At 43.1% G+C, this 15282-nt stretch overlaps 1 protein-coding gene across 8 annotated transcripts in view; it reads right to left on the bottom strand.

Moving 5' to 3' along the window:
* The window catches only part of CDC42BPA (CDC42 binding protein kinase alpha), a 177713-nt gene that overhangs the window by 125616 nt on the left and 36815 nt on the right, over positions 1-15282 (bottom strand). For all 8 annotated transcript variants that reach the window (XM_045817269.1, XM_045817254.1, XM_045817277.1 and 5 more), the window contains one exon: positions 744-827. In XM_045817269.1, coding sequence (XP_045673225.1) covers positions 744-827 — 84 coding nt within the window. The remainder of the gene's footprint in view (positions 1-743; positions 828-15282) is intronic.

Raw genomic sequence — 15282 nt, 5'->3', positions numbered from 1 at the left:
CAGATTTTGCTGACCTCCAGGGCTAACTCTCAGTGCAGGCAACAGCACAACCCTTCCACAGGTTCGAGTGCTGAAATGAACGTACCAGTGAGTGCTGCTCCCCGGAGACCCAAGCGCCTGACTGGGCACAGAGCCCCACCCCAGATCCGTGTGTGACGCCAGCTCTGACCACGCCACGCCATCTGAGGTGGTTTTAGTGCCACGCCAACCAATCTTCCCCCGAATCTGGCACCAACATAAACATGCTAACGACTGTTACAAGAGCAGATTTTACTACCATGTTTAATAATGTAAAACAAAACAAATTTAACTGCATGACCAGCAATGAACAGAATTCTCAGAGGGCATATTCAAAGCTCCTGCTGACTTTTCCTTGGAGCAGAATATAGATAAATACAGAATGGTATAAATGAGTTATAACAAATTCACAATCAATCGTTACTAAATTTCTCCATATAAAAAAAACTATTTTCCACACATCCTTTTAACATAAAGGGGTAAGCCCCACATTACAAGGGTTACCATTTGGTTTTCAGACAATATCAAATTACAACCTATGAATTATAACTTTTATCATAACCATATCACAATTGTGAATTACTAAAATTTGTCTCAGGCCTTAGAACATGTCATCATAGATAAAATATTAAATGATATCTAAGAATCCATTGGTTTTCTATAATATTATAGTTTCTCTAAAAATATTCCTAAAATATTAAACATTCCAGTAATTAGAATCTTACCTCCGCTCTTTTCAGCATTTCCCATTTATTCAATATTTTCATGGCAAATACTTTGTCTGCATTTTTCAGTTTTACCACAGCAACCTAGAAAAGGAAATACAACTTTTAAGATACAACAAATAATACATTTTCCAGTCATCCATTTTCCTTTTTCCTCTCTGTAAAAAAACAAATACCAAAATTATCAATGATTTCCATGCAGTTCAAATTCTAACATCCTAAATCAAATAACATTGTCAACTGAAAAAGTTACATTAATGAACAAGTGCCAAACAAATAACTGTATTTGTGAATACTGTATGTTGGTAATTATATATCACATCCTCCTTTTCAAGTTTTCTGCCCTGGAATTTAAACTTGACATGTACTATCACTAAGAAATTGACCAAAATGTACAAGACAAAATTACTAGAGCTTATTAAATACTGAATGCCAAATTTCAACACAAATCTGTTTTGTAAGATCAAGCAAAATGAAACAAACTGAAAATGATATTAATTTTCACTCCACATAGTCTTACACACTATGCCACACCCCCAGCTCTCACACACACACACACACACACACCTACACAGCCCCAAACCCTAAAGGTCCATTAAGGCTAACAGCTCTACAAACTACTAGTTTTACAAATTCCTTTCAAACAACAACAAAAAAATGGAACAGCTATTTCTCTATTTTGTATTTTAGTTATGAATCAAAAACCTATCAAATATAAATCAATAAGCCCGTATTTTCACCCTCAACAAACAGATTACATTTGTTTCCACTCCTCTGCTTCAGTTTGACCAGGTAACCTCAGAGGGCCTGTCCAGCTCACCGCCGAAGGGCAGAGAGCGAACTAACGCAGCAGGAGAGACAACGGTATCTGCAGTTACTGGAGGCTGGAGGCGCAGACAACACTTGCAACCTTAACATGCAGAAGGGGAGAACAGACTATATACACTGTACACCTTCCAACAGTGCAAACGGACATTTCCAAGGATGAAGAACAGGTTTAAGCTCAAGTGCCAAATTTTAAAAAATCTTAATAGCAAATGAACATATCAAGGGCATTTAATAAGTTTATATGTGGATCAAATGACAATAAAATATGACCATATAATTAAAATCAGTGTCTATTATGATATACACTGAAACATCCCTTAGTAATTGTCTTAAATGGCTGTAATACTGTGATTATAGCTTTTCATTGATTAAAATGGGGGGAAGAAAGAGAAAATATCTCAATTTGAAATACAGTAACTTTAGTCTTCAGTCATATCTGCTCAAGCTGCAGAAATGAGGGGTTTAGTTATGTTCCTAGAGGGTTCCTGCTTTTTAAAGGGGGCTATACAACACAGAAACAACTTACATGTCCATCGATGGATCAATGGACCAAGAAAATGTTATTTATTTATTTAATATTACTAATCCATAACAAGGCAGGGGATCTTGCTTTTGTGACAACGTGGATGAAGCTGGAGACCATGACACCAATTCGAATGAGCCATACCCAGGAATACAAATACTGAATGACCTCACTGACAAGTGCAATCTGAAGAGACTGGACTCATAGAAGCAGACCCTGGGATGGTGGATGCCAGGGCTGGGCGTTGGGGGACGTGAGGGATGCTGGTCAAGGGCACAGACCTCCGGTTATGAGATGAGTCGGCCCGGGGAGTCTAATGTATAGTGCAGCCTGGGGGCCCCAGTTAACAGTGCTGTACGCGACAGGCTTCGAAGCTGCCGAGAGAGAAGACCGTTAAGTGTTCTGACCACACACACAGAGGTAATTATGTGACGGGGTGGAGCTGTTAACTTTATTGTGGGGACCATTTCGCAGAATCTACATGTACCCAACCATCATTTTGTACATCTTAATATTACACGATGTTACATGTCAATTATCCCTCCACAATGATGGAAAAGTAAAGAAAGGGGCTGTAATCAAGGGCAAGGACAACGTGAAACGTTATTTCACGTAGATCTCTGAAAGGCTGAAAATCCGAGTTCAGCTTCTCGGGACTCAGACTGCATGCTGCACAACTGGGAGTGCAAACAGACGGGGATGGGAGCCCTAGGCGAGACGTGCCTCCTCCTCTAGGGCAGGGAGAGACCAGGAAGGCTATCAGGCAAGCCCGCCCCACTCTGACTTAGGGAGTGCTGACGTCACACTGCGAGAAAAGTACACCTAGCACTGCGTGACTCACCAGTTCCTCCTGCAGATGAGTATGTACGTGTCTGAAAACTAGTACTCCCAGAAGCAGCAGTATCCCCAGACATGTGTGTTCTACATGCCAGCCACTCTTCTCCCTGTAGTTTTGTGCAGGCCCACAACCCCTGCCTGCAATGCTAGAAGTCAGAGGCTCCCACAACCCATTCGGCAGCCTGCACTCCCTTCAGGCTATTTTTCTGATTTTTAATCTCACTTATTATAAAAACAAACATGCTTATGAGATGCTGCTCCAAACCCCAGTAGGACTGTTACATAAAATAGAGTATATGCACTAAATTAATTATCTTTCTAAACTCCAAAAACTATTGGAACCAAAACCACCCCTGGATTACAGCGCCGTGCAGCAGAAACAAACTAACATTAAACAGACACCCAGACGCTGAGCTAGCAGCGTTCGCCGGGGCTGCTCAGGGCAGGGTGACGGCGTGGACTGCGTCAGGCTGCTGGGGTTATCTCCTGGCTCTGATACGGGCTACGTGACTCTGGGCAAGTAACTAAACATTTCAAAACTTCAATTTTATTAACACTATTGCAGGGTTAATAATAGAACTTTCCTTACACAGTTGTGGTAAAGATTAAAATAATTAATACCAGTATAAACTGCTTACAACAGGGCCTGGCACTTGGGGAGTGTTCAATGAGCGTTAGCTACTACTATTGAAGTCAGGACTTGAACTGAGCACAGTCCGCCCAATCTCTTAACTGTCGTTCACGCCACCACTAACAGGTGGCAGAAGCTAGCTAAACATCCCAGTTCCTTCAACTTCTTACCTACGAAAGAAGAAACTGGGATCTCTTCGACTTCTAACTTTCCATAATTGTATACCCATGACACATCCAAATCCATAGAAATACAGCCACAAATATCCTCAACTGAAAATAAATACAAATAATTACGCCACTATATTCACCACAGTGCAGCTTCCAATACTAAAATAATGGAAACAACTTAAATATTGTGGAAGATGAAATTGCTTAAATATATCACAAAATTATCATAAATTATTCATATTCTTGAAAATACTGTTGAAGAATACTAACTACTTAATAGGGAAAAGTTCACAATATCTGTTTAAAAGAAGTTTAGTGAAGTTTGCACAGTAGATTGTTTTTATATAGACATATAAAATACATGCCTATAAATTTCTCTGCCGTGTGCATATTGAGAAAGTCAACAAAATTTTACAAAACTGAGTATTTCTAAGGTAATATGATTTCTATTCGAATTTCTGTATTTTCTGCATGGAACGTGCGAAATCTGAAGCATGGAACGTGGGACTGGACAGTGTGGAGCACCGGCTCATCTTGGTCACGAGTCCAGCACTCGCTCTTGAAGTGCCGAAGTGCCGCAGTGCGGCCGATAGGGACCAAGTGAGACCCACTCTACGCGTCTGCGTGGGAACCGGAGATGCCAGGCCGCGGTGGGTGAGAAAAATTCTCAAAGCCACCTTCTCACAGTTTCACGAGTTGCCTAAAAACTCTTCTGGAAAAAGGTGGGGTGCGATGAAATAAAAAGGATGAAATAAAAAGGTTCAGAAAATATTCTTGAATTTTCAAATTGATGACAAGATGAGACAAAAAAGAAATGAAGCTGATGAATTGACAAATTAAAAACTGATCTTTCTTTTCTCCTTCAAACCCACAGATCATTTGCATATTCATTTCAGGAGAAGAAAACTTAAAAAAAGAATTTCCCAAGAAGTCTGATTTCAGGTTCTGGATTTCAAGAACCACTCCGAACTGAGATGTAAGAGGGTAGTGTGTGAAAATGTCCTTTCTTACTACTTAATTTCACCAAAATGAAAAGTACATTTAGTATGGACTGCAAGGTTATAAATTTAACACATAGCAAAGATATTTTTTTAGAACAAAGATGTCTTTAAGACTTCATATTAAAAACACTATGATGTTAGAAAAATTGCAAACACTACAGAAAATCAGTAGATGACATGTAAAGGAATGTGTTGTTAAAATTTAAGTGTCATCACATACCTATAATACATCATTTAGGATTGGTTACATTATATTAACTAGAATTTCAATACCCAAGAAATAGGTGCCAAGGAGTTCTGCAAATCTAGTCCACATTTCACACATCCAGAATTCACTGTCCCTCCTCTGGTCCACCCATGCCGAGCTACCATTCTATTTTACCTGGATTGTCCTACCTAGCCTCTCCGCTTCCGCCCTAACTCCCCACAGTCCAGCATGGCAGCCACAGCGATCCTGGATAAACACAGCTCAGGTCAAGACACTCCTCTGCTCCGAAAACTTCTCCGTTTCCAACCTCTCTCCGAGACCAGTCACAACCCTTGCTGTAACTTGCAAGGCCCACATATTCTGGCTCACCAACCTCCCAGACCCCATACCACTCTCCTTCTAGCTTGTTCTGCTCCACACGGATCGTTCATCTGGTCCATCCCAACTCAGGGCCTTTGCACGTAGCGTCACTCCCTAGGTCTCGAACAGCCTTCCCCCACTTAAGCCACACGGTCTGCTCTCTCCCTCACTGGAATGCCGTTCTGCCCTTTCACACTTTCTGCCCCACTTCTTTGCTTCCCTTCCCCCATATCTCCTTCCTATTACTTAGCAAGCTATGCATTTATCCTATTGATGTATTTTGTTTAGTGCTGGCCTCGCTCGCTACAATATAAGCTCTACAAGGACAGGAATAATTTATTCTCGTTTGTTCTCTAATATATACCCAGTGCTTGAGAATCAATAGGTACTCAATAAATATTTGCTGAATTAATGGTGAATGATTTACAATCTATCTGTCAATCAACAGGTATTCAACAAGTATTTGTTGAATAAACGGTGGATGATTTGTAACCCATGCGGGTAGATATACATGCGGTCATGGCATCAACACTGAAATTCAAATGAAAACAAGGTATTATGAAAAAGGAGACACAAGTGTGTATGTTAACATTCATTGAGTGTGTAGCAGATTGTCCCAGCTCACATTGTCTGAACAGTGCACACAACTTTTAATAGTCATTTCTACCTTCATTTATTATTAATGATAACAAAATAATAAACAACTCTTGTTTACAGAGAGTTCACCCTGCCCCTGGCACTGGGCTAAGCACCTTGCCTGTCACCTTACTGTGCCCTAACACCACTCTGAAGCGGGCTCTCCAGTCCTCACTGGCTGATTACGGACCTGGTGTCCCCCCCACGGTAAGTACTGAGTGGTTCTCTAGGTCCAAAAGACAGCTTCCCATGCATCATGCCTACAATCTTGATAGCTACTGCCATGTTAATGGTGATCACTGGTAATATGTATGGAAATTATTATTTTTTATACACTGCTCTGTTAGTGATCAGTTTGTGTTCAAAACATTGTACTCAATGGAAAACATGAAGTCCCTGTAACAAGCAAACTAAAAACACTGCAAAGAACTTACTAAACAGCTACAGGCAGCCTCTCTATGGAGACACAATTTATATAGAGAACAGCGCTAGTCACAATACTTAAGAACTGGTAGAGCATGGGCATCAGCTGGTCAGAACAGACACTGGCTATGAAAATATAGCATGCCCATGCCGGCGTGCCCCACGGGCTGAAGACTCGCCCTGTGTGTGCAGAGGCTATTGAAGGTGGACCATGCAGCATGGACTTCAAACTTTCACTCTCCCTTGGTCCCAGGAGAGCCAAGGCACAAGAATTTTAAGGAAGAATGAATGGCTAAAAATAATTCTCCTTCGGACCCTAGAACTGGGTTATGCAGACACACGGGCCCTAGTTATAATAATCAGAGGAAGCAAGCTAATTAAAAGCTTTTGACACCTGAAGCAGGGGTAGCAGGCCAAAGCAGCAAGCTTTCACAACAAGCTCTGAAGCCCAGAAGCCTTGAAGCTGCCGGAGCAAGGCTGGCGCAGGCAGAAGCGGTGAGCCACCAGGAAACTGTGGACAGGCAACACCCAGGGCGTAAGTTAAAGGTTTTCCTGAAAGCAAAAAGGAAAACCCAGCGTTAAGTTAAGCAGTAACTGACAACAATTGAGTCGTAGAGAGAAGGTTCTTAATTCGCAGAGCTGTTGATTTGCAATTGTATCTTGCTCCTTTATTGTTTCCCATGAATTATGCATGTCTTATAGAAGTAACATAATTATGCTTTATTTCCATAGTTTTAATTTTTGAAGAAAAAGCATAATTTATAGAAACGCTCCTATCAGATACCTGTCCCAGAGGCGAGCCTACCCACTGGGTCTGCATACCTGTTTACAAATTCCTGGTAGAAAACGACATGCCTTGGAGGAAATGATTATCTCTTTAGGGTTGTCTTTACATTTAGAAATCTGTATGTTAATAAATACCATAGGGTGTGTAAGGCCACCAGAAATATTTTAATCAGGAATGAAGAACTAAGCAGCAAGAGCTAGTAATCCAGCCAATACTACTTTTCTATGCAAAATTCACTCTGTCTTAAAATAACGGAGTAAATTATCAGCACTCTGTTTGTTACGTTAATTTTACATACTTAAATCAATATACATATAGAGCAAGACTATACGAAAAAAGAAAGGAAAAAAAAAGATGCCTTCTCATACTGAATCTCAAATATTATCAGTCATGCTGTAGACACCGAGTTGCATGGACAGGTCTAATTACACTGGCCTGTGGCCAAGGAGGACTTACTACTTATTCCTAGTCAACCGATGGCCAGGCTGCTGGGCCCTGCAACCCACGCCCCAGTCCTGCACCCCAGTCTTCAGTTCTTCCCAGCTGTGCGATGCACAAATATTGTTGCCCCAGCTCTCGGCCTCACAGTCCTAATGAGTAACTACAAGTAATTCTCCAGGGCCTCTTCTTTTTCTAGTCACCTTTATATAAGGGAAAAAAATAGGATTCTTTACGCATTTTTTATCATTTCTTCCTTCTTCTTTTTCATAGCTCAATCTCAACTGAGCCCTAAAATCTACCTGTGGTCCCACCATTAATTCTCTGTCCTTTACCAATCTTCTAAAATACTGCCACCACCACCTACCCCACCCCTCTCCTCGCCACCTCTCACCTACAATGAGTGACCTGGTCGCCTACCTCATAAAAAACAGACCCTTCACATTCCCTCATACCACACCTTTAAATGTTTCTGCATTCCTACTCACCCTTACCTCTTTTTCTTCAGAACCCGAGGAGGAAGTGCCCCAACCACTTTTCAAGGCTAACGCTAGCCTCTGAGATCTTCATCCCACACCCTCCCCTCTTTTTCTTCTTGCCCTCGTGCCATTCAAGATCTGTTTCTGGACCAAGTGCCTGTTCTTCTGGCTCCTGAAGATCAACTGAAAGCTTTTCTTAGACCACTCACTTCCCATCCCAAAACCGAAACAAAAACTTGACCGCCACCCTGCCTTCCCCCAACAGCACTGAGACGGCACCCCTCGCCCGTGAGGCAGCGTCCCTCCGCAAAGCTCAGTTTCATACGGCACACGCGTCCTTTCCCCACTTGCTCACCAGGTATTTGCTTCTCAGCCTCTTTCAACCAGCCGCTTCAATCTACTTGCATTTCCCTCTACGGGGCTGAAATTATTCTCTCAAAGATTAATAATAACCTTCTAATTTTCAAATAAAACATACTGTTCTCCACTCACATCTGCTTCAACCTCCCTTCATTACTGGACATTGCTGACAATCAATGTACACCTTTTTCTTTTTTCTGTAACCTGTTAGATGTCGTTCGCCAAGGATCCGTACTCCACCTTTTCGTACCTTCTTCCTCACTTGCATTATCTATTCCCGATGCCGCAACTAATAACGTATGTGCTGATGACCCTTAAGTCCTTATCTCCTAATATCTAGGCCCATATTTCTAGATGCCTACTAGTCACCTCTAGAACGTTCAGCAAAATCCCAAATTTAACAAGTGAAAAACCTGTAGATGAAACTCATTTACTCAAGCTGCACCTCAATCATAGAACTTCTACCTTCAACTCATCACTGACACCCAAAGCGACTTCCTCCCACGCTGTCTCTCCCACACACCCTCCTTTCCCATGGCCGCTGGCCTAGTTCAAGCCTCACTATTCACCTGGAAAACAGTACCGGGCTCACTTGTTACCACCTCCCTATATGGCTGGTGCTGTGCTAACTACTGAGAATACAAAGATGAGTAAGAAGAGTCCTTGTCTCTCAAAAATCTCAGTCCAATGTGGGAAACACAGGTCAACAGATAATTACAGTACAACATGAAAAGGAACAGTGAAAACAAGGTCCTATAGAAAGCAAAAAAAGAGAGACCCCCGACCCAAACGGCAGGAGCGGAGGAGGGAGGTGTGTAACATGTGAACATGCATGTTACTGCTTCCTAGGTGACTGACACCTGCATGAACCCACGAGAGGAGGACCGAGTGCATAGGGCTGGGGAGAGGTGCTATTTTGGGAAGTGGGAACAGCATGAGCAAAGCACAGAAGCAAGAAATAGCCATGTGGCGGGGAGGGGTAAAGATGTTCGGGGAGAGAAGGTAGTTCTTTCCTAGGAAAGGTTTTCTTCCCAGCAGGGAGTGGCAAGAAATGAAGCTGAAGGATCCAAATAATGGAGGAGCCCACATGTTAATCAACCAGAACCTTAAAATGGAGATTAACAGGGAACCACTCTTTAGGGTTGGCTTTCGCCAGACCAGGTCTCTGGAGAGTGGTTCCGGGGCAGGGAGGAAGTGAGAAGGCTGTAGTAGCAACTGAGCTATAAGACACTGAGGACCTAGCTCGGGAAGAAAGAGGAAGAAATTAAAGAGACACCTAGGGCATTTAGGATATAAAAGTTGATGAGTGATTAGATGGGGGGAGGGGAGGGCTGAGAGTGGGAAATCCAGATCTCCCTGCCTGGGGTCTCTTTAGGTCCAACCCTTCCTCTACACCAGCTCCAGTAATGCCTTCCTTCAAAGCCTCACTGTATCGCTACTGCGCTCACTGACATCTGCGAGGGCCCCCTCCCGGTGCCGAGTTCCTTCGCGCTGAGTGTACCAAGCCACTCAACTGCTTTACCAGGTGCCCTTCCAGTCCTCACCTTTCACCAACCGCAACATCCTCTATTCCAGTCACAAGACCACTGAATGCTCCCTGAATAAAAAGAAATGCACTGAAAAGAAAAAAAGAAAACACACAAAAAAACCTTTGGTTCTTGTAGAATATAATTATCATATAAAATGTACAAAATTTTCTAACATCACTTCACACAGAAAACAAAACGAACCAGGATCATGTGACCGCCCATCCCCTTTCAGCCACCAAGGCCGTCCTCCAGAAACTTACTCCGGGAGAAATGACTCAGAAAGTCACTGGAAACATGGCGAGAGCGGTACGTACAAAAATGCTTTGTAGAGCATTACTTATATGTTATTTATAATATAGAAAAATAGAACCACCTAAGTATTTCATCCCCTTATCCTACATCTATGTGTTGAGCACCTACTATGTACCAGATACTGCTGCAGGTGCTGCAGAACTGCTGTGAAGGGTGGGGGGGGGGGGGGTGAACCCTTATATTCCAAGTGCACATTCCAGCTTCACATTACTGTTAGATAAATTACAGAAGCATCCGCATAATGAGCTTTTATGAGGCCATTAGAAACCAGGTTTACAAAGAAATATTTCAACACTTGGAAAAGAGACAAAACATTTTATCTAAAAAGCTGGTTAGATAGTAAGGCTTATAAACCTATGCCAATTTTATTACCTATGACTAGAACTAAAATTGGAAAGAAATGCCTCGAAGTTACCCATCACAGCGCTGTGTGTGCCCCTCTCCCTTTCGCTGGTTAGACTGTGACCCGCAGCGAGGGTGTGGGACGTGCTTGGATTACAGTGATTAATAACCGATTTTCATTAGTGAAAACAGAAAAGCATGAGAGAAAGAAAGAACTTCATTTTTCTGTTTCTAATCTTGGATTAGGAAATTTATTCCATTTACAAACAATGTGCTAAGCACGAGTGTAATAAATCAAAAATTCGATCCTCGCCTTCGCCTCCCAGCCTCTCTCCTCAGCTGGAGACGGCCGGCTTCTCCCGGGTCCTCACCCACTCCCCTCTGCCCAGGCCCGCGTACGGATCGCCCCTTCTTCTAAGAACATCAGTCAGATCAGCCTAGGGCCCACCCTGATGACCTCCTTCTAAGTCAGTTCCCTCTGTGAAGACCCTATTTTCACACAGGGTCACATTCTGGGGTGCTGGAGGTTAGGACTTCAACATGAATTTTTTTTTTTTGAGGGGGTTGGAAGGAAGACACAGTTCGGCCTGTAGCAGTTACTGAAGTTTCTTGTTTCCTGGTCAATTTGTTTCCTGAAAAGCTCTCTTTATCTCACAAATTTTGAAATGCAGCATTTCCATTCCTATCCAATTATAATTTCCCTTATCATCTATGTTTTAAGGTCATTTTCTTTGCTTACTGATGTTAAATTCCAATTATATTTTATTAAGGTCAGATGACATGGTCTGCATAGCAATGATTTCCTGGGAAGATATTCAGGTGCCCTTTGTGGCCTAGAACAAGACAAATTTTAAGAATGATCTGCACAGGCTAGGGATAGTGTGTGTGTTCCCTGCTGGTTGCAGGGAACACTGCACTCATCTATTAGATGCAGTATAATCAGGTCATCAAAATATGTTGTATGTTGTACATTGTGTCAGTGCAACAATGGTGCAGTGGGTTCCAGGAACCAGGCATCAGGACTGGACACGGCCACTGTGGGCTGAAGGACCCACAGCTTCAGTAAACCCACGATCCAGGTCTCCAGGTGTGCTGGGCCCTAGCAGGCCCCCTCTGTCTGGTGGCGCTGCCTTCCTATTACCCCGGGCAGACCCTGTTTCACATCCCTGTGGATAAACTGTTCAGCCTCCGTGACGAGCCCATGAGCTGAATGGGCTGTGTGAGGCTTTCCTGGATAGAACCAAGCTCCCTCAGAGTTCAGTTGGCTAAGAAAAGGGATCTGCCTAAAAAACTTTGGTATCTGGGAAAAGCAACCAAACTGTGAGAACATTAAAAAGACATCATCGACAGAGTTCCTACATTTCTTACTGGGTGTCTGGAGCCATGGAAACCGTTTCTGGTCAGGTCTCCATTCACACCGTGGGAATGCTCCTGTGGAGACGCCTGCCGAAACCTGCTCATCTCCCGTGTAACACAGAGATGGCTGTCCGGAGGCTTTCCCTCTGGGGCCTGGAGTTTCTGGACCAAGAAAGGCCTGGTTGGTCTCCAGTGGCCTCTGTAACTCCCAGGTAAGCTGCAGAACCTAGTCCGGCCCCTCCCTGTACACCCCCACCCCGCCCATGTGAGCCCCACTTCGAAGGTTCTCAGCCAGCAGGTGATGGACGTACAGAGACCCTCCAAGTACAGCAAGGACTGTGAGCCTGGCTATTTACCTTCCTACAAAAACAACAAGCACTGTAAGTATAGTGTCGACTGTGCCCCTTCCAGCGTGATGGTCACAACTGATATTCACGAGAATGGCCCTGTCAAGGGAGACCTCCCTGTGTTCGCCCACTTCCTATCCAGGCCAAGCCTGAGGTCCAACATGTCACCGACAAGAGAAAGGGAGGCCATACCCTCTTCATCCTGGACAGGAGAGTGGGACACGCCACCCACTACTAGCTGGCTGTCAACTAGAGAACTGAGAGGGGTAGCAGTTGCTTCTTCAAACGCTCTGAGAAGAGGGCTACTGTGGAATCAGAGAGGCGGTGGTAGGAATCTCCCGTCCTGATCAGTTCTGGAAAAAAGTTTTAGCCCCACGATAACCTATCTAGTCAGTCCAGCATACTTTTTTTTTTTAAATATGGGATGGGGATGAAAATTCCTTGTATTTTTTTTTAGTTCAGATAAGATTTAACAGTTTAGACAACGGCTAGTGTGCTCCAGGGCTCGAAGGACTAGACTAGGCCAAACCTGGGTCTACTATTTCAGTCAATTTTTTTTCTGGGTTAAACAGAGCTCTCTCACACAGAAAACAACCCCAAACCCGGGCTACATCTCAGCTCCTCAGAGAACTGATCCTCACCGCTCATAGGCAGAGCCCTTTAAATCTCCTAATAGGGACTTCCACCTGGACCAGCTCTCCAGAGCCCCTACTGCCCGGAGTCGGAGTCGGCTGCAACCAGCCTCCAAACCCGCCCGATCTCCTGAGAGCGAAACTGAGCGAGACCCTGCAGGGTTTCACCAGGTTTTCCAAAGGAATGAAAATAGGGATTCCTAGTAAGGATTTAAATTCTCACATATATTCAGTGTCTCTTACACCAAGCAATCGTTTTCTGCATTTGGAAGAAGAGGAGAGATAACAGACAGTCCTGCCCATGAAAAGAGCCACTTTGTGCCGGGCCCCTAATCCGCCGGCCCTTCCAGGGTCGCACACCTTCACCGCCTTTTTCTGCAGCAGCATTTTTTTTAAAGAAGATTTATTTGCAATGAACCTGAACTGACCGTGTGAATAAACAATTCTAATGCTGTCTAGAATTGCTGTGCTAGCTGCAGAGTATAAATCCCAACAGTTTAAAACAAAACTAGGAGGTCCCTACTAGATAAAGATCTGAGTGACCTCTGTCCCTTGGTAAAACTGGTTTGGGAGAAACCAGTTTTTACTCTTTTTAAAAATCACTGCTTTACCGATCGTTTTAACACAGTATGGGATAACTGTGCCATTAAAAAAGTTCCACCTTCCACAAAATAAACACTTGTAAGTCTTGATTTTATCTGCTTGACTTGCCAGTTTCTGAAAAGGGAGAGTCGAAAGTGCGATCTTAAACTGGGAAAGCTCTTGTATCCCCTGTGTATTCTATTCGGGTGTTCCTTTAATACTTTAAAGCCAATTTGTTAGATGAACATAAATTCCACGATTATTATAGCTCCTTTTAAAAATGATTTTAAAACATGTATAACTGATTGTAACATAAAAAATAAAACCAATGAGGAGTTAAATACACGGGTAAAGTGAACATGTAATTAAAATCCGTGTTCAGAAACAGCACGTCGGCCGCCCAGCCCCCCCACGGGGCCCCTACTCGACCACAACGCCTGCATTCCCACTACAGATGGCCAGGCGACCCACACCCTGGCTTCTGCTGCAGAGCCGCGTCATGTGCTTCCTTTCCTACGTGGCCTCCTTCACTCAACACGCTACCAGGTTTCAGCCACGTAAAACGAGCGGGCCAGTGGTCCCTCTTTTCTATTACCTGGGGAACTTTAAATTTACAATCACTTCTTCCTTAAGTGATTCACAGAACTTTCAGGTGAAATGATCTCAACCTAAACATATTAGTGAATGATTTTAAAATAGATAATACATTACATGCTTTAGAAATCAAAACAAAAAATGTGTTTCCGCTGAGAAGTGTCACTCCCACTCCGGTCCTGTCTACACGTCCCCATTCCCGCCTGTCCCTGTAAGACGTCACTTTATGAAAATACAATTATGAATCACGATATTTCTGCCTCCTTTTAACAAAGGACAGCATTCTGTATATGGTACCCTGCATGCTGTGTTGCTCAGTCTACAACACGTCCCGGAGCTCTCCGCGGACGAACATCGAGCTCTCTCTCCCCTCCGGCTGAGCGGCGCTCCACCACGCGGATCCGCCGCCGTTATTCAACCTCCGGCTGGGTGCGTGTGCTGTGTGTGTCCTACTTTTCCCACCTGAACACTTGATTCATCTGTAGTTTGACCTGATACATGGTATGAATTTTAGGATCCACAAAGACTTTTCCAATTTGCTTTCCAGCTGTCACAAGACCATTTATTAAAATTCTGTCTCTTTTGCACAAACCGGAGGTGCTGCCTTTAGCAAACATTAAATTCCTAAACGTGTCTGAGGCCATTTCTGAACTTCTCCACATGCTACCTGTTGAGGCTCTGTAACATGTTTTACAACACGGTGGCTCTGTCGTTATTCCAGTTTTTAGGAATGTTTCTGATGATTCTTAATCATTTTCACAAATAAACTTCAGAGTCAGTCTAATAATTAGTGTATGTACTGGACAAAACTATAGGAGGGCCATACAATTATATCTGAAAACTTTAATAGCCCTCTCTCTCAAAGACTGCAAGCAACAAAGGTAGAATAAAAATTATTCTCAAATGCACATGAAGTGTATATATAGATAGGCCATTTTATAACCACAAAACAAACTTTAATAAACCTCAAAAGTATTGAAGAATCACAGTACCCTGTCTGATAAGCTAGAATTTTAATCAATCCTAACTTACCAATTACATGAAAGGTACATCTGATAAAGGACTGTTATCCAAAATAAAGAACTCTTAAAACTCAATTGAAAAACAAACCTCTTTAAAAAAGAATCAAATATCTTAACAGACACCTTCATCAATGAAGACTAA

This window comes from Phyllostomus hastatus, unplaced genomic scaffold, assembly GCF_019186645.2.
Source record: "Phyllostomus hastatus isolate PE091 unplaced genomic scaffold, TTU_PhHast_1.1 phas_contig_148, whole genome shotgun sequence".
NCBI classification, from domain to species: domain Eukaryota; kingdom Metazoa; phylum Chordata; class Mammalia; order Chiroptera; family Phyllostomidae; genus Phyllostomus; species Phyllostomus hastatus.
The sequence above is the reverse complement of the archived record's forward strand: the minus strand, read 5'-3'. Positions and strand labels throughout refer to the sequence as shown.